Source organism: Crocuta crocuta, unplaced genomic scaffold (genome assembly GCF_008692635.1).
Source record: "Crocuta crocuta isolate KB4526 unplaced genomic scaffold, BGI_CrCroc_1.0 scaffold85, whole genome shotgun sequence".
Taxonomy (NCBI): domain Eukaryota; kingdom Metazoa; phylum Chordata; class Mammalia; order Carnivora; family Hyaenidae; genus Crocuta; species Crocuta crocuta.
The window spans coordinates 4,599,579-4,626,749 of record NW_027530620.1 but is presented as its reverse complement, the minus strand read 5'-3'; the positions used below and the strand labels follow the sequence as shown (position 1 = coordinate 4,626,749).

Genomic DNA, 27,171 nt, shown 5'->3' with positions numbered 1-27,171 from the left:
ATTTTATATTTTTTAATTAAAGAGTAAGCTCAATTAAGAAATGATCGAAGCTGAATTTAAACTCAAACTTAAAATGTCCCTACATTTAATGCCTAAAACAATGGTATTTTAACTTGAAATTATCTATTAAAATACAGAAAAACATAGGCTTTCATGTTTATGTTCACGGTGAATCAGTCAAAATCACTCTTTCCTCTCCCCATATACCCTAGTAATCCACTTACTGTCCCATATTATCACTAGAGAATATGCAAAATACATCCATTCAAGCTGCATTTTTCCCTTATAGATAGTTCAGTCATATATTAGATTCAAATCCAATGTCATTCCAGTAAATACAGACCAAAGAAATGTATTTTTAAAATTATGACTTCTATAAAATGCTTAACTAATACTTACTATAAATTTTTTTAAGGCACCAGGCGCCCCTTACTATAAATTTTTTTAATGTTTATTCATTTTTGAGAGAGAGAGCATGAGTGAGAGAGGGACAAAGAGCGTGTGGGGGCAGAGGATCTGAAGCAGGCTCTCAGCTGACAGCAATCAGCCTGATGCAGGGCTTGAACTCATGAACCACGAGATGGTGACCTGAGCTGAAGTCGGGTACTCTATCTGTTGAGCCACCCAGGCACCCTAATACTTACTTTATATAGTGAGATCCAACCTTTGAACCTCCAAAGTACCAGTGAAAACAAGTATTGTCTTAGTTGGACATTTTACAAAACTGTTTCACCTGCTTAATTATCTATTTTATTGAAAACAGATCTAGAGTGGCACAGAAGAGCTACATAAATGTGTTAGTTAACAATATACAGGAGTATAAGAGGTCTGTGTGTAAGGCATAGACCCCTCTAGTTCATACTTACAAAAAGTTATTCTACCTATAAGGTATCTAAAAAATAGTCACTTACCCAACTCCTTCCAAATCCAGTAATAAGGAATTTTATTTAGTTTTTACTACTTAAGGTTAAGTAAGAAGGGTCAAAAGTTTGTACAAGGTCCAACAAAGGATTTTTAAACTCAACTACAAGGATCTCCTACAGTATGCTGTATTACTGTTTTCATGTAAGAACCAGTAAGACTAATAAGCTTAGTGCGATTTCACTGTATTGTCTCAGTCTTCATAGACAGTAATGACAAACACTACATTGTTATTCATGGTTGTTTTGGTATCTACAAAGAACTTTTTAAATTATTCACAAAAACACAGGTATAAATCTCTGATCACTGAAAAATGATACTGCTATTGGGTGTTAGTATATGGTAGTAGGACTCGTATTACAAAGAGGCATTTTATACCATTAAACTTAAAATTATATTTTTTGGTTCACTTTTTTTTATTTTTTTTGCATTTATTTATTTTTGAGAGACAGAGCATGAGCAGGGGAGGGGCAGAGAGAGAAGGAGACACAGAGTGCGAAGTAGGCTCCACGCTCTGAGCAAGTGTTCAGCACAGAGCCTGATGCAGGGCTCGAACCCACAAATCGTGAGATCATGACCTGAGCTGAAGTCGGACACCAAACCGACTGAGCCACCCAGGCGCTCCATTTTTTGGTTCACTTTAGAAGGTTCTGAAGTCAAACTAACATTAATTTATAACTCAGAATCATTTGTTTGTTACAGAACAAGTTAGACCTTAAATTATTTTCCCAAGGGCATTACAAAGCTATATTCACTTTGTAATAATTCTTTCAGCTCTGTACTTATGATTTCTTCTTTAATATTTAAAATTCTGATGATTGGTAAAAGTAGCACCTTTTTTTAAAAAAAAAGCACTTTTATTTAAGTTTGTTTTGAGAGAGAGTGCAAGCAGGGGAGGGGCAGAGAAAGAGGGAGAGAGAATCTGAAGCAAGCTCCACACTGTCAATGAAGAGCCTGAAGAGGCACAGTGTCAGTGACCTGTGCCTAAACAGTCGGGACGCTTAACTGACTGAGCCACCCAGGCGCCCCAAGAGTAGCACTTTTTACTTTATGAACACATTTTAGGGAGTATTTGCTATACACCCTTCTGTGACAATGAAATGTGTTTCTGAAAAAAACTAATTATGGTAAGTCAATTCCCATTTATTTCACTTTTTAATACATTATTTATTCACTGCCTCAACAAATAGTTATTAGGCATCTACCAAATGCCAGGCAGTGTTGTAAGCTTAGTTTTTGGAATAGTGGTCTCTCTTACCTGGACATAGAAACAAAGCTGAAACAAATACTTTTAGGTGTAGCTCTGCTTACTTTTAGGTGTAGCTCTGCTATTCTGGTGATTTAGATGGAGCTTCCCGAGATAGTTAAGAGAATACCCTTACTACAAAGCACCTCCTACTAAATGCAGTTCACATGTGTAATTCATAAAGGGTACATCTTTCATTGATGAATTCACTCATCCGTCTATCTAATCACATCACATCATTCTCATAGCTTTAATGCCACTGTTCTCTGAATATACTAGGATAGATTAAAATAATCACCAATGCATGGACTTCCTAAAGTCTGAAACTTGAAACTGGGGGCCCAGGAATCACAACAGACTAATACATGTATTTATAAAGCCTTACTAACAGAATATTAAATATTTAGCCAAATATTGCCTTAATAACAGAATAGAATTTGTTATTTCTAAGAGTTAGAACCAGTCATTCTGAAAGTGTATCATAAATAACATGACACAGTAGTCTCTGGTTCAAGAAATATTACACACACACACACACACACAAACACACATGAAAATATGTATCTTCTAGTCCTCTCCTCCCAACAATTGATACTCTGCCTGAACCAATGACAATGGGCACCCACAATTCAGCATACCCTAACTGCAAAAGTCCATTTGAGTTCTCCTCATTCCCTTCTAATTTCAACTTGTTTTTTCACAACTATTTTCCTTAAGGTAATTCATGCTGCTCCTTTAAACCCCATTCTTTATATGAAAATTATAGACATATATACGTAGATGACTACTTGTATTCACTTTACAATGTTAAAACCTCAGTGAAGATAAAGATGGAGGAAATTCTCTTCTTCAAATAATATATAAGAATATATTTTACAAGAAAGTGTCACAAGAATGGAAAATTCGGGGCGCCTGGGTGGCTCAGTCATTAAAATGTCCGACTCCTGATTTCAGCTCAGGTCATGATCTCACGGTAATGAGATCAAGCCCTGTGTTGCTCTGCACTGACAGTATGGAGCCTGCTTGGGATTCTCTCTCTCCCACTCTCTCTGCATAAGCATGCTTGTCTCTCTCTCAAAATAAATAAACTTAAAAAATAAAATTGAAAATTAATACAAATATATACATAAAGCATCTGTGGAACCACAGGGAAGAAAAAAATTCAAGAGAGGACTAACAATAGTACTTAGGACAGTGCCTTGCACATGGAAAGAACGCAAGTGGTAGTTTAAAAAAGAAAAATACTTGTTCTGATTTGGCTTCAAAATTTTTAAAACTCAACTCTACAGATAATAGGAATTCAATACCATAAGAACAAAAGATAGAATCTAAATCTCTTCTTCAATGTCAAATATTCAGATATTACTGTTTTCTTAAATTTTCATAATCCTATTGGATTTAAGGCACTCACACAAAATATCAAGACTACCAATGATTCTTTACATGGTGTTGGATAAAAGAGTTAAGATTTTAATTTCTCCCATCTACTGACCAAAACCAAGTATTGATCAAAGAAAGTTGCTTTTAAAAATAATTTTAATAATTGTGCTACAAGGGGTGGTTTTAGAATCTTCATATAATTACAGAAATCAACTGCAAAATTTCAAAGCATAAATATACATGACAGCATAACAAGGCAAGGATGATTAATAATACAGGGTTGTTAAAATATCTCCACCTGGAGCATTTTAAGCTTAATTATGATAAAAAGCAAAAAGTGAAATTTTATTTCTGTACAAAGATAGACAACTTGCAGTAGTTTTATATTATACTCTCTTAGAAAAATAAATGCCTGAACTGAGAAAAATGAAAAACTGTCCAGAGGAATTATCCACACAGGTTGAGATTCTCTTCCAGCATCCCAAAAATATAAATCTAAACCCACTTTCTCAGTGTCTCAATGTATAAGAAACAAATGCTTCTGTGCATTTCAGAAGTTTCTTGGTTTCACCAAATTTTACTTTACAAAGTCTCTTAAAATAATTTCCTCTCTTCCATTCCCACGGTACCAACACCCCCACTTCAAGCTTTTATTGGCGTGCACCTGCCTCCCAATAGTGAGCTGCAGCCTTTTTAATATTGCTGATGTAGACATAACCAGGATAGTCATTCATCTGGCTTCTTTGCAGAATCTCTTAAAATATCAGATTCATAGTCTCTACTGGTCAAAATAATCAACACTAAGAAGCTTTTAATTTGCCTGTTTTACTTTAATACTAGAACACTACGATTAATTTTCCATCTGAATTTCAAATATCTACTTTTTTAAGGCATTAATATGGCACAGATACATAGACAGTCACAAGTCACAGATACACTGTGTAACTCAGGCATAGGAATCAGTACCACAAGACCACAAAGCAGCTGAAAGAGAATTACAACACGGTTCACATAGCACAATTCTTTTTCCTTTTTTTTTTAATTCTTTTTAATGTTTACTTATTTTTGAGAGAGAGACAGAGCATTAGCAGGGGAGGGACAGAGAGAGAAGGAGACACAGAATCTGAAGCAGGCTCCAGTCTCTGAGCGGTCAGCACAGAGTCCGAAGCGGGGCTCAAACTCAGGCATGGCGAGATCATGACCTAGGCCGAAGTCAGATGCTTAACCAAGTGAGCCACCCAGGTGCCCCATCACATAGCACAATTCTGTTGTGTGATACTCCCACAGTATCAATAAATCACCTAGAAATATTTATTAAGGTTTACATGCAAGATACTATGAAGGAAGAAAACAGAAAGCAAACTTTATCTCTGGCCTCAAGATACTTGTACTTTAGTTCAGGTAATAGTTTACAAAAGATGCTAGGATGTTTTATAATGTATCTTTCAGAACCAGATTCTAATCTTACAGTTTATTTTTATAATCTATCCCTTAAACACTATTAGATATATTATTAAGTAGCAAACTCTTACTAAAAGAAAATATTAAACCACATTTCCAACTTGTCAAGCCCTTGAGAATTAGGGATCCGTGCCAGTTAAGTAAGTAAAATTATTTGAAAAGTCCATAAAAGCAACAACTGGGAAAATAAGAAACAAAACCCATGAAATAATTACATATCTCACTTATGTACTCTCAGAATTTTCTAAATTGAAATACTGGATCACAGGGGCACATGGATGGCTCAGTAAGTAGAGCATGCAACTCTTAATCTCAGGGTTGTGAGTTCAAACCCCATATTGGGCATAGAGATTACTAAATAAATAAATATTTTTAAAAATAAAATTAGGAGTGCCTGGGTAGCTCAGTCGGTTTAAGCATCCAACTCTTGATTTTGGTTCAGTTTTGTGAGTTCCAGTCACGTGTTAGGCTCTGCACTAACAGTGCAGAGCCTGCTTGAGATTCTCTCTTTCTCTGCCACTCCCCCACTTGCACTCTCTCTGTCTCTCTCAAGGTAAATAAACTTAAAGAACTTTTTTTTAATAAAAATAAAATTTAAAAATAAAATACTGGATCAGAAATGCCCAACATAAGGGAAAAGAATATACTAAGAAATCAGAGCTNAAAAACAAATTTTAAAAAAAAAAAAAAAAAAAAAAAAAAAAAAAAAAAAAGGTAAAAAAAAAAAAAAAAAAAAAGAAATCAGAGCTGAAACAATTATTAGAAACCCAACTAAGCTCTGGAGAAACTTAATGAGGGGCTAAGACTTAACTATTATACTTAAAATAAGTTAGCAGATAGTCACAAGTCACTTTGTCATTCTAACTCAACTCCATTATCTTTTTCTTTCCCACACTTTTTTTCCTTTTTAAAAAACATGCCTAACATTTTTAAATTCTTCAGTAATACTCAGCTGCTTATCTACAAAATTACTTGGAGGCTTGATCATTTATTTTGATAGGGCTAGGATACCTAACAAGTCAGAGACAAAGATAAATGAAGAAGAAAGTATGTCATAAATTAAAATTCAGCAACAAATTATTTAACCTTTGACCACTATTTATAGTCTTATAAATCAGTAAAATATTACTAACTTGGAATTGTAATACCAGAAAAGCATAGCTGTCTAACACATCTCTAAATAATTAGAGTTTGCTTCATATGGTAAGAAAATAGTACCAGCTCTTTATCCATAGTACCTCAAGAGGGAAATCCTTTATGCTGACATCTACAAAAGATTGGCAGTAATGAGGATCCATGTAAATCAAACTGTCATCTACAAGGACAAAACAGAAGACAAGTAATTCAAAAAACACCTTATTATTACTCTGCTTACAATCCAATTTCTATGTAGAATAGCTGAAAAAAACTTGGGAGTAACAGCTTGCCAGACTGATATTCATTGACTGAAACATAGGTTTGCACAGGACAGATTAACTTTTGCATAATCAAATATGCTTGTATAAGCAGAATTTTTATAAAGTGATGAGACTGTCATTTAATTTTTGGTGATAAAATTACTTTCACAAACACACAATTATATTCTACAGTTTGCATATGAAAAATGTATTGCACTACTTTATCCTGACAGGAAGAACATATTGCTTGTCATTTTATCATCAAGTAGCACCACTAAAACTGGTTAAAAGTAAATATGTAAATAGCAACTGCCAGAATGTGGCAGCAATGTCTTTTCAAGTTTAGTGAGACCAATAAATTACACCTGTTTATGCAATAACAGAAATTAAACATACATTTTACAGAATCCAATTATGTTGTGGACCAAATGACAAATGAGTGGGTATGGTAGGAGTGATGAATTTATAAGGTACTCATTTTGCTCTGTTAATCATCCTGTTTCCAATGATCCTAAATTAACTTCTGACTTTTAAAAGAAAACATTAATAAAAATATTTTCTTAAATCACTAACCTTGAAATCCTGCAAAGTAGTATGACTGTTTAGGTTTGCCACCAATAATACCCACACAATATTCAAGGCTTAAAATACCCTGCAAAAAGAAATTAATACAGATTTAGAATCATGAGGCAAATGGTAATTATTCAAAACAACCAAATTTGTATTAGCAGTATTACATAGTAAGTAGCAGTATTAGTAGTACGTCTCATAGTTCCCAAATTTTTCACCACCAGTTTTATTTTTATTATATATGCCCCCATATTCTAAAATCCTTTTATCTACAACACTATTTTTCATTTTCTTTAAATCACTCAACAGTAACATAACTAGATCAAGTATTCTGATCAGGGTGTCACTCAACAACATTAACAACTACTATGTACCAGATACAGAAATAAATAAGGTCACCATATAAAGGCATACAACTCCTACCAAAACCAAAACACTTGCCCTTTCAGTTAGCTGGTGCAGCCTTATCGTGATCAATATAGTATTTTCATCAAGTTTTTAAAATACTAGAAATAGTTCTTAGACCTTATTACTCTTTTCACTGAACTTTAAGTCTTAGAATCCCAAAATAAAACCATTCTCTAATCAACAGCATTCACTTGACCCATTATTATTTGGAATAAACATAAAGATAAATGAAAACAATATAATGTAAGGCAAATAATTGTTATTAAAGCCAATTCTATTTAGCAATCATAAAATGTCAGGGATACCTTAGTAAATTATTTAGTATGCCCCTCAGCCTCTACTCTAAGTATAGAACTCTATATTTAAGCTAGGCAAAATATATTTTTCCTTTTTAGAGTGAGAGAGAAAGCAGGAGAAAGAAGGGGGAGAAGAAAGATAGAGAGACAGAGAGAGAGAGAGAATCTCAAGCAGGCTCCACACTTAGCAAGGAGCCCAATACAGGGTTCGATCCCACAGCACTGAGATCATGACCTGAGCTAAAATCGAGTCACATGCTCAGCTGACTGAGCTACCCATGGTGCCCCTAGGCCAAATAATTCTACACCTTTTAAAAAACATGTCCAGGGGCGCCTGGGTGGCTTAGTCAGTTAAGTGTCCGACTTTCGCTTAGGTCATGATCTCGCGGTTCGTGGGTTCGAGCCCTGCGTCGGGCTCTGTGCTGACTGCCAGCTCAGAGCCTGGAGCCTGTTTCAGTCTGTGACTCCCTCTCTCTCTGACCCTCCCCTGCTCACGCTGTCTCTCTCTCTCTCCTAGAAAAAAAAAATGTCCAGTGGAATCAGTTATAAACATATCTAGTGGAATCAGTTAATAAAGTCTTAATCAGTATTTTAGCGTGTATGTGTATACATATATAATTTATCATGTATTCTCAATGTAGAAATGACTAATGATGATAAGATACACATTATAAAACCCTAAGTATTAAATAATAGTTATGCTTTCCTTCTCTTAAGTGACAGGATGTTTTTATATCTAGAAGATATAAAATAAAAAGTATTTGAATTAATGCTTTTTTCCCTTTAACATAATTAAACCATAAGGTGTTTTTTTTTTTTAATTTAATTATTGTCTTAAAAATGTGTGGTTGTTGTGGGTTACCTGGGTTGGTTAAGTGTCTGACTTCGATCATATTCTCAGAGCTTGTGAGTTCGAGCTCAGCATCAGGCTCTGTGCTGACAGCTCAGAGCCTAGAGCCTGCTTCAGATGCTGTGTCTCCCTCTCTCTACCCGCTCCCTGACTCATGCTGTCTCTCTCTCAAAAATAAACGTTTAAAAAATGTAGTTGTTGTAAAAAGATAAAAATACACAGAATATATATTAAAAAGTAAAAATTTCCCAAAATCCAGACACTCAGAGCTTATCAACATTTGGGGGAATACCTTCTTGAACTCGAACTATGTATATCTAGATAGAGATTTATGCACACAATTCTATGTATGTGGAATCATACTACATATGCTGTTACAACTTTGGTCAGTCATTATGTCATAAACTTCTTTTCCTATCAATAAATACAGATTTCTAGTATATTTAATGGTTGTAAAATATTCTATTTTGTGAAGCTAGCCAAATGTACCTTAACATCTCCATTATAAAATTTAAGTTGTTCCTAGGTTCTCACTGTTATAAATAACCCTTTTAGAGAAAACAACAACTTTGTATATTTTCAGTCATGTGAAAATTGGAAAAGAGAACTGCAACTAAGAAAGTTAAATGAAACAGAGAAGGCATAATATAGGTTAAAATTTTAGAGTTAACAAATGCATTAAGATGAAATTATAAAGAAAATAAACAATGTTATTCTTTTTTTATTATTATTCCATGAATAGTCTATTATTTTATTGCTTTCCCCTCAAATAAAAATTCTTAGAGAGTGCCTTACTTCAACTTGAGGCAATCTGATCAGCTGACACACAATGTTTCTGACAGAGAGCCATGAGGAAGTGAAAATTCTAAGTCCCTCATAGCCAAGAAAAGAAAAAAAGTATATAGCAAGAATCATCAGTGACTCTCCTCAGCAAAAAAGAATGATTCTAAGTAGTGGAATAAAGACTCTGGTTCCTGACATCTATATTTCCTTTTCAACAGACTAGAGCGGATTTAGCAATAAACACTTAGAGGCAGATTAGGAACTAGAATGCCATTACATAGAAGAGACTGTATCTTTGGAAACCTGAAACACCTTTCAGTTCCTAAAAAAGCTTCTTCACAGCTGTCTTGTGGTGAGAATTTATTGAGCTGTACCCATGAAGCAATAAATAAGACTGAAGTAATCAGTCAAAAAGAAAAGTCCTAATTTGTCTTGCTGGAGAAGGAGAACATATTAGATTTTCCTATTCCAGGTCCTTTAAAAAAATAAATAAATAAATAAACTTCCTGAGCTAAGAGCTGATAAAGCAGCACACCAGATTCTTTCTCCTCACAGAATGAAGCAGGGGATGGTACCATCTCTGAAAGATTGAAATTACCTTGATTAATAAATTTGAAAAATAGAGCTGAGGGGTGAATTTTGGAGAGTATAATGTACAGTGGTTTGGCAGGGAAAAATCTACAACTGCTGACAAAAGGGGAGGCAGTGGAGGGAGAGGGGGAGATGGAGTGGAAGGCGTGGAATGGAGGTAGAGGAGGTAGAGAAAGGAAAAAAAGAGAAGAGGACGATTATTCTTCTTTTAGGACTATCAGATAACTATTTTTTCACTTCTAAATGAATGCCTCTTGACAAGTTATGTTGGCTTTTGTTCCAACCAACCCTTAAGCAAATATAACACCTAGCATATAACCTACTTCACTCAGCCATCTCGGCCATTTTTTGCTGATAATTAAAAAATTAAAATGTCTCAATAGTCAGTGCTCTCTTAGTGGACTATGTATAAAGTCAGTTGGTAGAAGCTCAAAGAAATATTACATTTTTTAAAATCCATATTTTAGGGAAAAATATAAATAACAAAAGTTCTGGTTTTTATCAGTTTACTATTTGAACTTAAACTTATCATTTAACTTCGTTCAGTCTTTTCTGCTTTATAAAGACAAGACAGTTCCTAGCTGTTGTGAAGACAAAATGAGATATATCTGTATTAAAAGTGTTATACAATATGAGAGTTAATTGTTGAGCAACTCCTATATGCTGGGTACTGAGGATCACTTTAACAGTTAACCATGGTTTTTTTCACTATACTTCAAGCTCCAGTGAATCATTCAAGAGCATGAGGCAAGCCTACCATCTGATAAAAAAAATATTAATGGCACCAATAGCATAGCTTTCAGCCAGATGAAACATGCCTTGAAGCCATCTGCAGCCCATTCCAACAGAAATAAGGGTTTGACTAAAGGAAGTCAGTTCCAAGATTGCCTCAGTTTCTAATCTTTAAATGGCAGTAGAAAAGGCAGAGGGAATCCACCCAGTTTAGACTTGGTTACAACCTACTGAGACACAGCAACATGCCAAAAGTCCCAAAACCCTTAGACTCACTAGGTGAAATGGTTCATAACTTCCCACATTCTAACATAACTCTACTAAAGAGCCCACATGTTAGAAATTAAAACCTCATTCTATCTAGCAGATTCATATATTTTCGATATATTAAAGTATTAGTACTATTAGTAAAATGCATGCTTTTCAATATATTATAGTATTATACTAATATATATATTTCTATAATTTATAACATATATTTATATATAATATTCTAGCACACCTATATATATTCTAGACATTCTAGCTAGAACTATATATATACATATATATAGTATTGACAAAAACTGCTCTCGATTTTTAGAAGTAGCACCGTCTATAGTGAAGACACGTGGTCCATCTATACAGACATGGACCCTAATGCTTTACATGAGGAACAAACCATTACTGAAACTTAGATTACTATATGTCATAACACTCCATTCAAAGAGGAATTCCATCTCTGGCCTTGACAAGATGAGAAACTTTATTAAAACTATGAAAATAATATAACATACTATAATCTCAACCAAAAGTAAGTATTTCAGAAGTTAAAGTTTTGTGCAAAAAGCAGAATCAGACCTATAAATACAGAGAGTAAGGGAGGTAGGGGAGATGGTCAAATGGGTGAAAGAGAATGGGAGATTCAGGCTTCCAGTTATGTAATGAATAAGTCACAGTCATGAAAGGCACAGCACAGGGAAATGTCGTTGACAGCACCGTATGGTTGCAGAGGCAGCTACACTTGTAGTGAGTATAGCATAACATAGAAGTTGAATTGCTATGTTGGTACACCTGAAACTAATGTAACATTGTGTGTCAACTACGCTTTAAGTTAAAGCTTTGTGACAACTGAATGTGTTGGTGCCCACAACAAAATAACATTAGACAAAAATAGGTCCATTTGGAAAAAAGCATTGTGTTCTCAAATAGAACAGATTTTTAACTGGTTAATATAAAGAAAACAAAGATGGAACCTTCCCCCATATGATCTTCATCAGTTCTGTCTAAAAAATATTCATCACACTTATTTACTTAATGGTGGCACAGGAAACAAATTAAGAAATAATACAGCAGTAAAAGAAAACTCAACTTTGAGTCATTATCTCGAAATAGTTTAATGTGGGTTTGATAAATAAACAAAGGTACCTGCTTTTATCAATAACAAACAGGGATAATGGGAACTGTAGACATATTACAGATTATGATTATTGGTGCATCTGTGTCTCCTTGATTAACTATAAAAAGATTAAAAGGCTTTTCACTTGGTCATAGAACATGATACTCTTTAAATCACATCTAATCTTGAAATACTGAAATTTAAAATCTCTAATGTCAATGTTTACAGTCTACAACTATAAAATCATCACTACCCATTTAATAGAAAAAAAGATTGCAAACCTTCTGTATTTTTCATATTAGCTAGCAATGCCTTAAAATATTTTAGTTCTTATTTCATACCTTTACAAAATCTAAGTAGTCGGTGTTGGTTCTTTCTCCACCAAGTCTAACAGGGATTAGAATAATAACAGCTTTGTCATCTGTATTATCAGAGGCCATGGAAGTGCACTGTTTATCAATTACATCAGAACTATAAACTGTGAAAAATATAATGAATATGTATTACATTTTATAAAAATGATTTTCAGAAACATTTTTACTCTAATCCCTCCCCCACACTGGCCAGTCATCTAATCTCTGATATCACTGTCAGTGTCTCAATGAGTTAAAAAATGTCTACCCCATTTATACATTTAGCAGATAACTTATTGAGTAGCTACTATATGGCACTAGGGCTTTACCAGTGGGAAAGAGAAAAATCCCTTTTGCCCACAGAGCATATACTGTAATATGAGGAAATAGACCATAAATAAGTAAAATATAAGATATGTCAGATGGTAATGGGTGCTCTGAAGAAAAATAAAGGGAGAAAAATGGACAGGAAATGGAAATGGGGGTGGGGGGTATTTAAAATAAGGTAGTTAAGGAGGGCCTTATGAACAATATAACCTGTAGGTCAAGACAAAGTAAGAAACCAAGAAATGCCAATACCTGGGGGAAGAGCATTCCAGGTATAGAGATCAGCCAATGCAAATGCCTTAAGGCAGAAGCATAGCTAGCATGCTCCAGGACAAGAGGCATGTGTCTCTGGAGGGAATTAGTAAGGGGCATTGTAAAAATTGCAGTTTTTACTTTGAGTGAGATGGGAAGCCACTGAAGAGTTTTTTAGAGAAGGAATATCCTACCTAATCTGACTTAGACTTTACCAGTGTGGTTCCTGTGTTGATAACAGACTGTAGGGGTAAGGGCTGAAGCAGAGAGAACGGTTAGAAAGCAGAGAGGTACCTGGGGGGCTCAGTCGGTTGAGCATCTGAATTCAGCTCACATCATGATCTTGAGTCTTTGAGCTCAAGCCCCGTGTTGGGATCAGCTCTGACACTGCTTCAGATTCTGTGTCTCCCTCTCTCTGCCCCTGCCCCACTCACGCCCTGTCTCTCTCTGTCTCTCTCTCTCTCAAAAACAAAGATATTTTTAAAATTTAAAAAAAACAACAACTGCAGAAATCTAGCAAGAAATGATGGTGGCTCAAACAAAGGCAGTGATTGTGAAGATAGGGAATGGTCATGGGATGGTCATGTGGAACTGGTTAAAAGTGATCAGTAACTTAACTCCTTAATATGTTAAATGCAAGATGGGAGAGTGGGAAAAAAAAGGAGTCAGGTGATTTGAGTGGTCTTGGTATAAGTAAACAGACTAAGAGAAGTGCTATTTACATAGCCATAGACAACTATAAGAGGAAAGAATAGGAGGATAATCAGTAATTCAGTGTTAGACATGCTAAGTTTCAGATATCTATTACATATGCAAGCAGGGAGGATAAATAGGCAGTTATGGATATAAGCCTGGATTTGGTGAGAGGTCCTATAAATTTGGGAGTCGACAGCACATAGATGGTCCTATAAAGCCATGAGACCTGGTAAATTCAAATCTGTGAACAAAACAGATGAGGTCTAAATGCTGAGCACAACAAAACAGGGAGATAGGGAAAACCAGCAACAGAGACTGTGATAAGAGTGGATTAGTAGAAAGAAAACCTGAAGAATAGCATTCTAGAAACTCAGGAAACAAAACACTACTGGGAGGAAAAAGTGGTCAACTATGTCATATAGCTGTCATATAGTCTGCCAGCTGCTGGCAGACTGTGTGATACGAGGACTGAGAAGTGACCACTGGATTTAGCAGGATTAAATTACTGATAAGAGCAGTTTGGGTAGAGTGATGGGCATGACAGCCTAAGTAGGATAGTTCCTGAGAAAATGGGAAGATTTTGTAGAACCAAATATAAACAAAACCTTATTTTGTTTTGTTCAGCAACAAAAAAGTTTTCTTCAAATTCGCTGTTGGAAGAAAATCAAACTCTCCTGCTCTTGCACAGTTAGCTAGTTAACAAATTCTGCCACTCGTGCCCCAGTTCTTCCTTTTAAATTCCAAATTTAGGTTACGAGTTTTCAATTCTTCTGTTCAGCAGCTTCCCTATCTCCATAGTCAATCTAAACCAAAAATACAAAAGTACAACAACAGTTCTTTCCATGTTTTAATTCTTTCATCTTACTCTTTCCAACCTACTCAGTAATGGCTTCTAATCATAAACCTTTAAATTCTCTAATTTTTCTGAGGCAGCAGACACATGACCATCCTTATCTCAGACTCTTCTGAACTAATATACACTCCAGTGAAATGAGCTTTCTCTTCAGAGAACAGATTCCTGGTTTCCTGAGGCAGGGAATGAGGGGAGGCTGAAATGGGTAAAAGGGGGGTGGTCAAAAGGTACAAACTTCCAGCTACAGAATAAGGAAGTCATGAGAATATAATGTACAGCATGGAGACTAAAGTTAATAATACCATGTTATATTTGAAAGTTGCTGAGAGACTAGGTCTGAAAAGTTTTTATCACGAGAAAAAGAATTTTGTAACCATGTGTGGTGTCAGATGTTAATTAGACTTGCTTTGGTGACCATTCCACAGTATCTATAAATATTGAATCATTATGTTGTACACCTGAAACTAATATAATGTTATATGCAAGTTATGTCTAACTTTTAAAAGTATAATCAAATAAACAGATAAAAATTAGAATTATATACATCCCTCACCTGTACAATCTTGTGCAACATAAATAGTTATTCCTTGTAAATCAGGATGTCTGGCTTCTTCAACTGCTTTTCTAAGAAAATAACAAGTATCATCCTTTAAAAACCTAGTATTTCCAGTTTATTATTAAAAATTTAAGGGGAAAGAAAACCATAATTTTTTTAATTTTCCTATATTAAACCTTTAGTGTCTGCTTTCAACACTATCATCTGAATGGTGTCAAAAATCAGGTCAGTCTTTTCAAGGTAGAGTATTACACTCAATTACTCATAGAACATTAAAACAGAAGTTACAAAAGCTGTAAAAAAAAAAAAAAAATTCTTGGGTGTAAAGCCGTAAACCCTGCCCTCCAAGAAGAATTTCTCTCAACCACTCTACTGGCTCTATGAAACATTTCTAACCAATGTATTACAGCATTCTTCCAGGTTTACATCATATTAACTTACATTACTGACTAGCAGTGAATTACTGTATGGCTGTCCTCTGTTACACTTAGGAACGTTTTTTCCTTTCTTTAAATAGCATGACTTTTTTTTTTTCACATCATTCAAAAATTTATATAACCTGAACAAAGGAACTTCCTAATTTTGAACCTTAGAATTCTGTACATAAAACTGCAAATTGAAAAATATTTTTGAGTGAATAAAATGTTCTCAGTGGTGCACATGATATGAAAAAAGTCACAATAATATCTGTAAAAGGAAATTACACAAATTGGAGAAGTATAAACATCTTTAGTTAACTGTATCTTTATAATTTTTTAACTTCACTTGCCTTATTACGTATGTTTGTGTTAACTGAAAAGAGAGATTGGCAAGCTATGGCCCTTAGACCATATACAACCTGTGGCTTGTTTTTGTACAACCTGCAAGCTAAGAATGTTTTTTACAGTGTTGAAGGGTTGTAAAACAAAACAAAAAAAACAAAAAAAAAAAAAAAAAGGGAAAAGAAAAATGGACAACAGAGCCCTTATATAGACTGCAAAGCCTAAAATATTTATCAGGCCTTTTACAGAAAAAGTGTTCTAATCACTAGGGTATAGAACATAGTATCTTGAAGATTAGAAACTAAATTTTTATGATTATGCTTTTATAAATGTCTTATCAAGCAGGACTTGATATTATTATTAACAATACATTTAATAACTGTAGGCAAATACATTTCCAATTGTAAGCATCTGGCCTATAAAATATAAAAGCTTATTAATATGCAAAAAACTTTATAATAATTTCAAATTTAGATATGATTCTAAATGGAGTAAACTTACTATATTTGAATAAACACACTATATTTGGATAACATATTAATGATTGCATTTACAACAACAATGGGACACACAACAAATAAGGCAATTTTCTTTTAAAAATTTAAGCAGTATCCTAATAAATGGCACATAAAAACCTGAGCTGAGGTATAGTGAAATTTGACTTTCGACTTTTTTCTAACTACTCTGAATGTCACAGACCCTTTACCTTACTATGATATAATTATAATATTAATAGTCCCATACATTTACAATTCACAAGAATTTGATGTGTGCAAAGAAATGCTGAAAACATCAATTTTAGCTCTTGACATTTCATTACACTATCAGTACATTATAGCCCCCAGGTTACACTATTAAAAAAAAAAATTATAATGTTATGCATGTTCCAAGGTTGAAAGAGTTGTTAGTTTTTAGAACATTCCAATAAGGCAGTCTAATGAAAACCTGGTTAGAAAGAGACCCTGCATATCTATACCTATGAACAAAAGAGAAAAAAACTGTCATAGATAAATATAACTAGAGTTCCAATGTCTTGTTTTTTCCCTATTAGCAAATGAAAGCTCCCTTATGAACATTCTCATAAACACTTCAAAAGGTCCAATAGGGTATATATATATATATATGTGTGTATATATATATATGTATACACTGCAAAAATCAGTATCTCTAGCCTAAGGACTTCTGTCATAAGACGAAAGATTTTAATGCAATTTTACCTTAAAATGTGAGCAACTACAGCTGGTCCATACCAGTCTCCGGCTTTTTTCCCAGACTTCTTTCCATATTCTATTAGTTGGTGTAAACCAAAGAGAGCCAAAGGGGAATCACCAAACCAAGAGATGATTTTCCTGTGATAAATTTCATTTCGCGTTTCATGATCATCAGAGTATCTCCTGATAGTTTCCTTCTGAGAAACTGCTGGGGTTTTGAGTTCTCTTTCCCCTGAAAGCGATGCTTCAAATGATGCAGTAAATTTTTTTACAGTGTTGGAAGTCCATGATTCAGAGTCTGAATTTTCAATGTTCAAAGCATCAGGCCAGGTCCAAGCTATAGTAGTTCCAAAGCAAGGTTAAACAGTTTAAACAGTTAGAGTTTAACAATTCTACTAAAATAAGTATGTTGCATTTAAAGGCACATAGGTTACTAAACTACACTAGTACACTCAGAAGTAGGCAAATTATAGAGCCAGTAGATTAATGGTTGCATATGGCAAGCAGGGTTTTGGGGGTGACTACCAAAGGGTGTGAGGTTTCTTTTCAGGATGATGAAAATGTCCTAAAATTATGTTATGGTAATGGTTGCAGAACCCTGTAAACATACTAAAAACCACTGACTTGTTCACTTTAAATGAGTGAATTTATGCTATGTAAATTATATCTCAATAAAGCTGCTTTAAAAAACAAAGATATGAGCCCAGAAAGTATGTCAAAATGTTGATAATGTTTACTTTTGAGTGGTAATGTTATTCTCTGGAGTTTTCTGTAGTTTCCAAAATTTCTAAAATGGGAATATATTACATATGATCAGGGAAAAAATTACCAAAATGAAAGAGAAAATAGCAAACTCAGGTACAAATAAACAAGTCTGGAAAAATGCTTTTCTTTCTTTTCTTTTCTTTGACAGTGCTGAAATAGAATGAGGACTTTTGTACTCCTTACCAGTACTGCTTATCAGACCTCCAGTCTTGCTACTCAAAGGCACAATAAACATATACACTAACATTCATGAGAGAATAACTTCAGAAAGTGGATTTTGCTTTGATCATATGTTAAAATAGAAGTTTAACCATGGAAGTTTTAAATTTCTTTCTGGTTTTGTTTTGTTTTGTTTTGTTTCTCATACTCCTTTTAGAATAACTCAGTCATTGTTTAGGGCATAATAGTAATTCTCTAGTAAATGCAAAGTTAGTTAATAAATGGAAGTCATTAAAGATCAAAGATTCCCCCCCCCAAATCAACTATATTCACTACTTCACAGTTTTTAATGACAAGGCAGTTCCAAGAATACATGTAATTTTAACAAAATGAGACACATTCAGAGAAATAGTCAGGACTGTGAAAAATATCCCCATTCTTGCCCTTGATTGCACGAGACTACAAATAAATCATTCCAGAGAAGTTTATAAAAATTCTGTTTCCTTGTATTATCCATACCACTCTTGAATAAACATTCTCTCTAAATAATCTCATCAATAATCCCTACAGAAAGGTTATCAAATATTTGCCTTGCATTGCAGGGAAATGTCTAACACTTTTAAAATGTGGTAACACTCACTAATACCCATGTATGATAGCCTCAAATTGTAAACTAAAATCTTCCTACAAATGTACAGATTATAAAAAAGGACTAATAGAAATGGTAAGAAAGGTGGCACATTTTAAAAAATAGATATATGTAAATTAAGTATCAGTGACATTTTTGAGAGTCTAAAAGAGTATAAGCAGGATGACCTTATTAAGAATATACCTCATCAGTTTGGCTGATTATAATCATATTTGTAAAGATAAAAATATTTTAAAGCATATGTAGAGAGAAAATAAACTAGCTTAAATTTCTTAAGATTCAAATAGTATAAAAATAACAACTATCTGCTCAAAGTCATAGTACTGACCTGCCCAAGATTTACTGAACTGAAGATAATCCAGAGAATTCAATCAAAAAGAACTAAATAGTAACAACAACAAACTCCAAAGACTACTAAAATCTTATACTTACATATGTGATACCTAGCTTAGTTCAGTAAAGACGAAAATATGCTAGATTGGTTACAACATTTAGAAGACATCAGGGAGTCAAGAAACTAACCAAAGTAAATTTTATGCAGTTTGCAAGCTGGAGTCCAAATTTAAGAAGACAAACAAAAATCCCCCAAACAACAGAGATTTGATTTACCTCTACCAAGAAAGTGTAGTAGGAGTCCTTGAGCCAATAGCATCTGGCCAGTTCTTAATGTACAGCCCCAACCACAGTCTGTTGTCAAAGCCGAGCCTTCTATTTGAGGAAATTCTTCCCTATAGGTCAGCCATATTCTTGAAATGAAATCTTTACGAAATTCTTCTACATTTCCCGCAATTACATGATCTTCTATTGTACATCCTGATCTTGCAGGTAACAGTTTATTTTCATCTACAAAATAAAAATGTATAGTCTAAATATATGCAAAGTAAAGTCAATAATGATATTATGTTCCTATTACCGTCCATAAGATAGGAAGTATATTATAATTTTTCTAATACTTTTTTTTCAATTTAAATGGAGATAAATGTTATTCTGCCTCATCAGGCTATTATGAAAATCAAATGAGAATGGATGCTGAAATGTTTTGTACACGCTAGAACTAGCTAATATAAAGTATCATCAGTAATACTGTTGTTAATAATAATATCCTATATGCCAAACATAATCAACTTTTTATGAGGGGATAATATAAAAATACCTTTTCTTTTTTGCCTCATTTGGCTCAGGATGTAGATATTAGTGCTCTCTAAAATGAGATTTGCAAATAAAATATCATGATTTGTCAATATGTAAAATGAATATAATCACATAAGCTAGTTCTTAAAATCAAATAAAATGTGCACACTGTATTTATTGCCATGAATATTTATACTCAAATTATAAAATCAAAACTAAGAAGCTAAAGAGTAAGAATATAAAATTCCTAAATATACAGTTATCTTTTCATATTGAAATACAATTTTTTAAAAACTGTTACCACCCACATATATCATCTTAAAAGGCTTTTTCAAATTGATTGTCTGTAAAACAATTTCTATATGAAGGGTGCCTGGAGGGCTCAGTTGGTTAAGCATCTGACTCTTGATTTCGGCTCAGGTCATGATCTCACAAACTGTGAGATCAAGCCCCACATTGGAATTCTCTCTCTCTTCCTCGCTTTTTCTGCCCCTATCCTGCTCATGCTCACCCTCTCGCTTGTTCTCTTCCTCTCTTAAAATAAATAAATAAACTTAAAAAAAGAACTTCTGTGTGAAAACTGTTTGCCCAATAATTTACAAAACACTACTGCTCAAAATGAACTAATATTCCTTGATTACTCTCTGAAAATGAACTGACATTCCTTGATTACTGCTAGAGAATATATTTAGTCACTTTTACAACCTCAACATGTAGCACACTGCATAACACAAGTAAATCCTAATAAATGATGCTTGGTTTGGGTGGGTGGACAGGTATATAGATAAATCTGCCTACAACTCTCAATTCCAGGGAGTTCAATTTCCGATGCCCTTCTGCAAGGTATTAAAGCAATTTTATCATGCTTTTATTCTTTATCCTTGCTGCAGCTATCCCTCTTCAAACTCATTCTGAAAAAATTACAATCACCTAAACATCATAATATTCAGAGTAATGGAGCTAAGTTGTGGCATACAGTTTCAATGACTGACAAGCCCCTAATATCAATGAATTTCTCTCAGTATTTGAGTTTGAAGTTAATTACAAATAAATATGCCTGGAAACTGAACAAGGCACTACAAATATGTCCAAACTTTCTACCTTTTAAAAAAATTATTTTTTATTTATTTAGAAAAGGAAACTGTGCAAGCAGGGGAGAGGCAGAAAGAGAAGGAGAAAGACAGAGAGAGAGAGAGAGAGAATCCCAAGCAGGCTCTGGCACTGCCCCCACAGAGCCCGACTAGGGGCTCAAACCCATGAACCATGAGGTGCCCCCAAAATTTCTACTTTGGAGACATTTAAATTTGCTTGAAATCTGACACAATAGTACATAACTCACACATCATCCTGTGGCTTGCCAAATATATAATAATTCCTAATCTCCTACCTTGATGAAGTAATTAATTCTTATTCTTTTAAGATCTAGTTTTGGGCCACCTAGGTAGGTCAGTTGGTTAAGCATCTGACTCTTGATTTCTGCTCAGGTCATGATCTCATGGTTCATGAGATCAAACCCACATGAAGTGCAGAGCCTGCTTGGGATTCTCTCTCTCTCTGCCCCTCTCCCACATGTGCTCTTTCTCTCTCTCTCAAAATAAACATTTAAAAAAATCTAGTCTCTAAAATTACTCTAAATTGACTCTAAATTTAAAATTTACTCAAAATATTATTGGAAAATTGCTAGTGCTAAATGAACTTTATTGTCCTGTTGACTTTCCACTATAATAATAATGTCCCTGCTATTCCACTTCTTGACTTTTCACAATCTTTTTTTAATGTTTATCTATTTTAAGAGAGAGGGAGAGCACAGACACAAGCAGGGGAGAGGCAGAGAGAGAGGGAGAGAGAATCCCAGTAGGCTCCACACTGTCAGTGCAATGCCCACTTGGGGCTTGATCCTACAGACCTGAGCTAAAATCTAGAGTTAGCCGCTGAAATGACTGAACCACGCTGGTGCCCCTCTTTTCACAGTCTTAATTAATTATATCTATAATATTTATCTACATCTTACTCCTTTCCAAATTTCAGATATATTACAGGAGAAGGAATATTTTATGCACTCCTGAATCTTCAGCACCTAGCACAGAGTTCAGTCCATAGTAGATGTGCAATAAACAGGGGCGCCTGGGTGGCTCAGTTGGTTAAGCGTCCGACTTCGGCTCAGGTCATGATCTCACGGTTCGTGGGTTCGAGCCCCACGTCAGGCTCTGTGCTGACAGCCAGCTCAGAGCCTGGAGCCTGCTTCAGATTCTGTGTCTTCCTCTCTCTCTGACCCTTCCCTGCTCACACTGTCTGTCTCTCTCTCTCAGAAATAACTAAAACATTAAAAAATTTTTTTAAAAAAGATGTGCAATAAACATTTCTCAGGTGAATGTAAGATAAATGGAACCAAAGGAAGAGGGGTTTTGTTTTGGTTTTTTTTGTTTTGTTGCTTCAGAGACACATGAAATCAGAGCTTTATGAACAAAGTCTCAAAGAACCACAACAAAAAATGAAACAAAAGCTGAAAAAAGAAATAGAAGAGAATTGCAGGTAACATTGAGGGTTCAATCAAAGCTGACTATCACAATTAAACAAGCTAATATGAAAATCATACGTAAACAAATTGTGAATTGAGTCCTCAAAGACCATAGCTCTTGTCATTATCAGATACAGGATAAAGTAAGTAGGCATATATTTAAAAAATAGAAGGGTGGGGTGCTTGAGTGGCTTGGTTGGGTAGGTGTCAGACTCCTGATTTCAGCTGAGGTCATGATCTCAGTGTTTGTGAGTCCAAGCCCCATATCGGGCTCCTTACTGACAGTGCAGGGTCAGCTTGGGATTCTCTCTCCTCTTTCTGTTCCTCCCCTACCCGTGTTTGCTCACTCTCTCTCTCTCAAAATAAATAAACTTAAAAAAATACAAGGGTATTGAAGGATATATAACAAAAAACAATTAAAATTGACCAGGCACAAAGGAAAGAAAACCAAATGGAACTGTTAGAAATGGAAAATATAATAACCAAAAATATAAATTCAGGGTAATATTAAACAAAATTATACACAGCTCAGGAGATAATTAAGGAACCAGAATTAAGAGCTAAAGAAATGATTCAGAATATATCACAAAATAACAGCATAAATTAAAAAAAAAAAAAAGAATTTCAGAGACATGAAAAAAATCTAAGAAAAATTTATCAAATTGGAGGAGAAAATAGGAAAAATGGTGAACAGGTATAATTAAAAGTGATTGAAAATATTTCAGATTTTAAGAAAGATACGAATTCCAAGTAGAATAAAATAAAATTCACAACAAAGAGCTGATCTTAAAAACAACCAGACACAAGAAACAAAGAAATGATAGCTCCTAGTAACTAGGGAGAATATCTTCTTGTCCTAAAGTAAACAAGGACTTAAGGAAGTAAAATAGTTAACCAGACTATATTTTTTTTCTTAAGTTTATTTATTTTTGAGAGAGAGACAGACAGACAGACAGACAGGGAGACACAGAATCCCAAGCAGGCTCCACACCATCAGCACAGAGCCCAACACAGGGCTCAAACTCATGAACTCTGAGATCATGACCTGCGCCAAAATCAAAAGTCGGACACTTAACCAACTGAGCCACCAAGACACCCCTTAACCAGACTATATTAAAATTAAGAACTACTGTTCTTCAAAAGGTAACATTGAGTGCAAAAGTAACTAATGGATTAGGAGAAGACATTTCCTATATCTTTATCCAAAAAAGGATTCATATCTAGAATACATAAAGGAAACCTTTATATTATAAAGGAACCACTAAGTAAAGGATAATCTAATAGAAGACATATCCAAATGGAAAAAAAAATGTTTATGAAAACATGCTCATTCCATTAGTTATCAGAGAAATTCAAATTAAAACAAAAATGCAGCTCTTAATAAAAAGAAAAATATTAAGCAATACTGAGGTAAGAGCAAGTAGAATTCTTACACACACCTAGTAGGAATATGAAATGGCACATCTATTTTATAAAACTACTAGGTTTCTACTCGGGTTGAACATATGAATACCTTGTAATCTAGCAGTTACATTCCCAAGTATACATAGTGAATGAAAATCCATACACATGCTCATTCACCAAAGCGTATGTACTAGAATATTCACAGCAGGTCTCTTAACAATTGCCAAAAATAGAAAATTATCTACATGCACACCAAGGGTAAATAGATAAATAAAGTCTGGCACAGTCACACAATGCGATACTGGAAGGAATACAAAAATATCCAGCACCCAGCAAGGCAAATAGTACAATGTCTGGCAATCAATCAAGCATGCAAAGAGGCAGGAAAACACAAGCCAAAATGATAACAATCAAAACGGAGCCAGGACTAAAAATGTTAGAACTGACTAACAAGGACATTAAAACAGTTATTACAACTGTTTTGTATACATTCAAAAAGGCAAGTAGAGACAAGGAGGGCAAAAAAATGGAACTTCTAGATATATAAACTACAATGTCCAAAATGAAAAATATATCCCTGGGATTTATAGCAGATTAGACATTGCTGAGGAAAAGACTGAAAGACTGGTGAGCTTTAGGACTATCAACAGGAACAATACAAAATAAAACACATAGAGGAAAAAGAAGTTTTAAAAAATAAAAGACCATCAGTGAGCTATGGAAGAATTTCATCTATGCTAATACATGTGTACTTGGAGAACCAAGAGAGGGAAGGAATAGAAGGAAGGACAGAAAACATATTTGAAAACAAAATGGCTAAAAAAATTTCAAATTTGATGAAAACTATGAATCAACAGTTCCAATAAGTTCAACGAAACCCAAGCACAAGAAATGTGAACAAAACTACACCAGTGCATATCGTAAACTAGTGATAAAGAAAAAAATCTTAAGTGCTTAGGAAGCAGTGGTTTCATTTTACTACCCTCTGAACCATCTACAATCAACTTATTCTTAATGATAAATAAGTATAAGATTCTTAAACTTGATAATCTGCCTCCTATTATTTTACTTCTACTAATATTAGGACACACTTGCAAAATATTAGATTATTTTAACCATGCCAAATCTGTCATGACTGTTCAGGCTTTTAAATTCATCTTGCTACCAGGGTGCCTGGGAGCCTCAGTCAGTTGCGTGACCAACTTTGGCTCAGGTCATGATCTCACAGTTCATGCTTTCATGCTCTGCATCAGGCTCTGTGCTGACAACTCAGAGCCTAGAGCCTGCTTTGGATTCTGTGTTTCTGTCTCTCTCTGCCCCTCCCGTACTCGTGCTCTGCCTCTCCCTCAAAAATAAACAAACATTAAAAAAAAAATTGGGCGCCTGGGTGGCTCAGTTAGTTAAGCATCCAACTTCGGCTCAGGTCATGATCTCACGGCCCATGGGTTCAAGCCCCACATCGGGCTCTGTGCTGACAGCATGGAACCTGTAGCCTGCTTCAGATTCTGTGTCTCCCTCTCTGTCTCCTCCACCAATCACACTCTGTTTCTCGCTCTCAAAAATAAAATAAACATTAAAAAAATTTTTTTAATTTATCTTGCTACCTTTCCTGAGCTACAAACCCTTCACTGATACTATTACAATTTTTCCCTCCTAGTGTAAGGTATCATGCTGTGCATTATGTCAATATTTGTAGTATATAAATCCAGATGGTCCTACCAGTTAATATTATCTTGGTCAGACACCAAAATTTAATTTTACACATTATCCATGAGAGAAGCAATTAAGGATTTTATCTCATTTTAACTAAGTTTAATCTTTTCACAAATGCCATGTCCCCACCTGGCTAGGGTTTTTCTAGGTTTTCTCTTAGATGATTCAGGACATGATGGGCCCAGAGATTATTAAGGAAAACCTGTAATTTGAGGCTATCTCTGGTATACCAGTTCTATCTTAGGGACCAAAATGACTTAATGTAAATTGAACAGAAATAAGACTCTCTTAACTTTGGGGCTGAGGAGCATCCACAGACCATTAATATAGCCTTAGGGATGAAAATAGTACACAGAAAAAAGGAGGGGAAACTTTTTAAGAAGCAGAGAGGTAGCACAGAGGCTAGAAAACAATAAAAGCTTTTTCTGAACTGAAACCATCTCAGGATTCCTAGGGATCTCTTTGTAGGAAAGAAGGGCATGAAAGTTATCAAGTTGGTCTTACTATGTGTGCTATTGGTTTTTGTACTATGTCTGTTTTTAGAAATCTGTGTTGCTCCAGACTTTGCCAGGGTTATACCCATATGTTGTGGAAATAAGATCCCAGAATTTGGAATTTTTTGAATCATAACTTTTACTAAATGCACAAAGAAATGAGGAGTTATATAGAGGTATATTACTTTTCTTTGTTTTATTAACTAGACTCCATGCCCCATGTGGGGCTTGAACTTACGACCCTGAGTTAAAAGATGCATGCTCTACTGACTGGCCAGCTAGGCACCACTACAGAGGTATATTACTTAATTTCCAGAAATTTGAACACTTTCTAGATGTCATTCTATTACTGACTGATATTGAAAGTATTTTTTCTGACTACAACAGAAGTGGATTAAAAATCATTAAATATAGTAATATACTGTATTCACTATAATGGCAAAAAACTAAAAAAAACCTAGTGTCTATCAATAATAGAATGAATAATCTGTGGTTATTCATACAGTGGAATATACAGCAATAAAAATAAACTAGAACTACCTATAACAACATGGACCAATCTTAAAAACACAATTTTGAAAGCCACAGGCAAGTAACAGAAACAAAATATAGTTTGATTCCATTTTCAAAAAGGTCAGAAACAGGAAATATAAAATCATCAGGGACACTGGGATAATGGTTTTGTTGTTTTTTTGGGGTTTTTTTTTGACATATAAAGGCTATCACTGGGAAGAAGCCAAGCAGAGATTAAAAATTACTCAAATACCACATGAGTTCACTCATATGTGGAAATTAAGAAAACAAAACAAATGAACAAAGGAAAAAAGAGATTAAAAAAACAGAATTAAATATAGAGAACAAACTGATGGTTCCCAGAAGGGGGATGGAATAGGTGGAGGGGATTAAGAGTACACTTATTGTGATGAATGCTGAGTAATATATACAATTGTTGAATCATTATATTATATACCTGAAACTAATAAAATGTTTATTAGTTATATTTGAATTAAAAGTTAAATAAATAAATTTTAAAATTAATTACTCATAATGTATTTTTCTTATTGAAGTACAATTTTGTTATCCTCCTTAAAAGGGTATATACACACACCCGGGCTGGGTCGCTCAGTTGGTTCAGTGTCTGAGTTAGGCTCAGGTCATGATCTTGTGGTTTGAGAGTTCAAGTACCACATCAGGCTAGCTGCAGTCAGCGCAGAGCCTGCTTCAGATCCTCTGTCCCTCTCTCTCTGCTCTTCCCCTTTCCCCTTATTCTCCACTCTCTCTCTCTCAAAAAAATAAAATAAAATAAAAATAAACAT

The 27,171-nt window shown here is 34.5% G+C and overlaps 1 protein-coding gene across 6 annotated transcripts in view; it reads right to left on the bottom strand.

Annotated features, from left to right (window-relative positions):
• ATG4C (autophagy related 4C cysteine peptidase) overlaps positions 1-27,171 on the bottom strand; it is a 92,344-nt gene that overhangs the window by 24,511 nt on the left and 40,662 nt on the right. For all 6 annotated transcript variants that reach the window (XM_077768108.1, XM_077768104.1, XM_077768103.1 and 3 more), the window contains 6 exons: positions 19,205-19,438; positions 17,029-17,359; positions 15,048-15,118; positions 12,355-12,491; positions 6,979-7,057; positions 6,247-6,323 (listed from right to left, as the gene is read on the bottom strand). In XM_077768108.1, the coding sequence (XP_077624234.1) occupies positions 6,247-6,323; positions 6,979-7,057; positions 12,355-12,491; positions 15,048-15,118; positions 17,029-17,359; positions 19,205-19,438 (929 nt within the window). The remainder of the gene's footprint in view (positions 1-6,246; positions 6,324-6,978; positions 7,058-12,354; positions 12,492-15,047; positions 15,119-17,028; positions 17,360-19,204; positions 19,439-27,171) is intronic.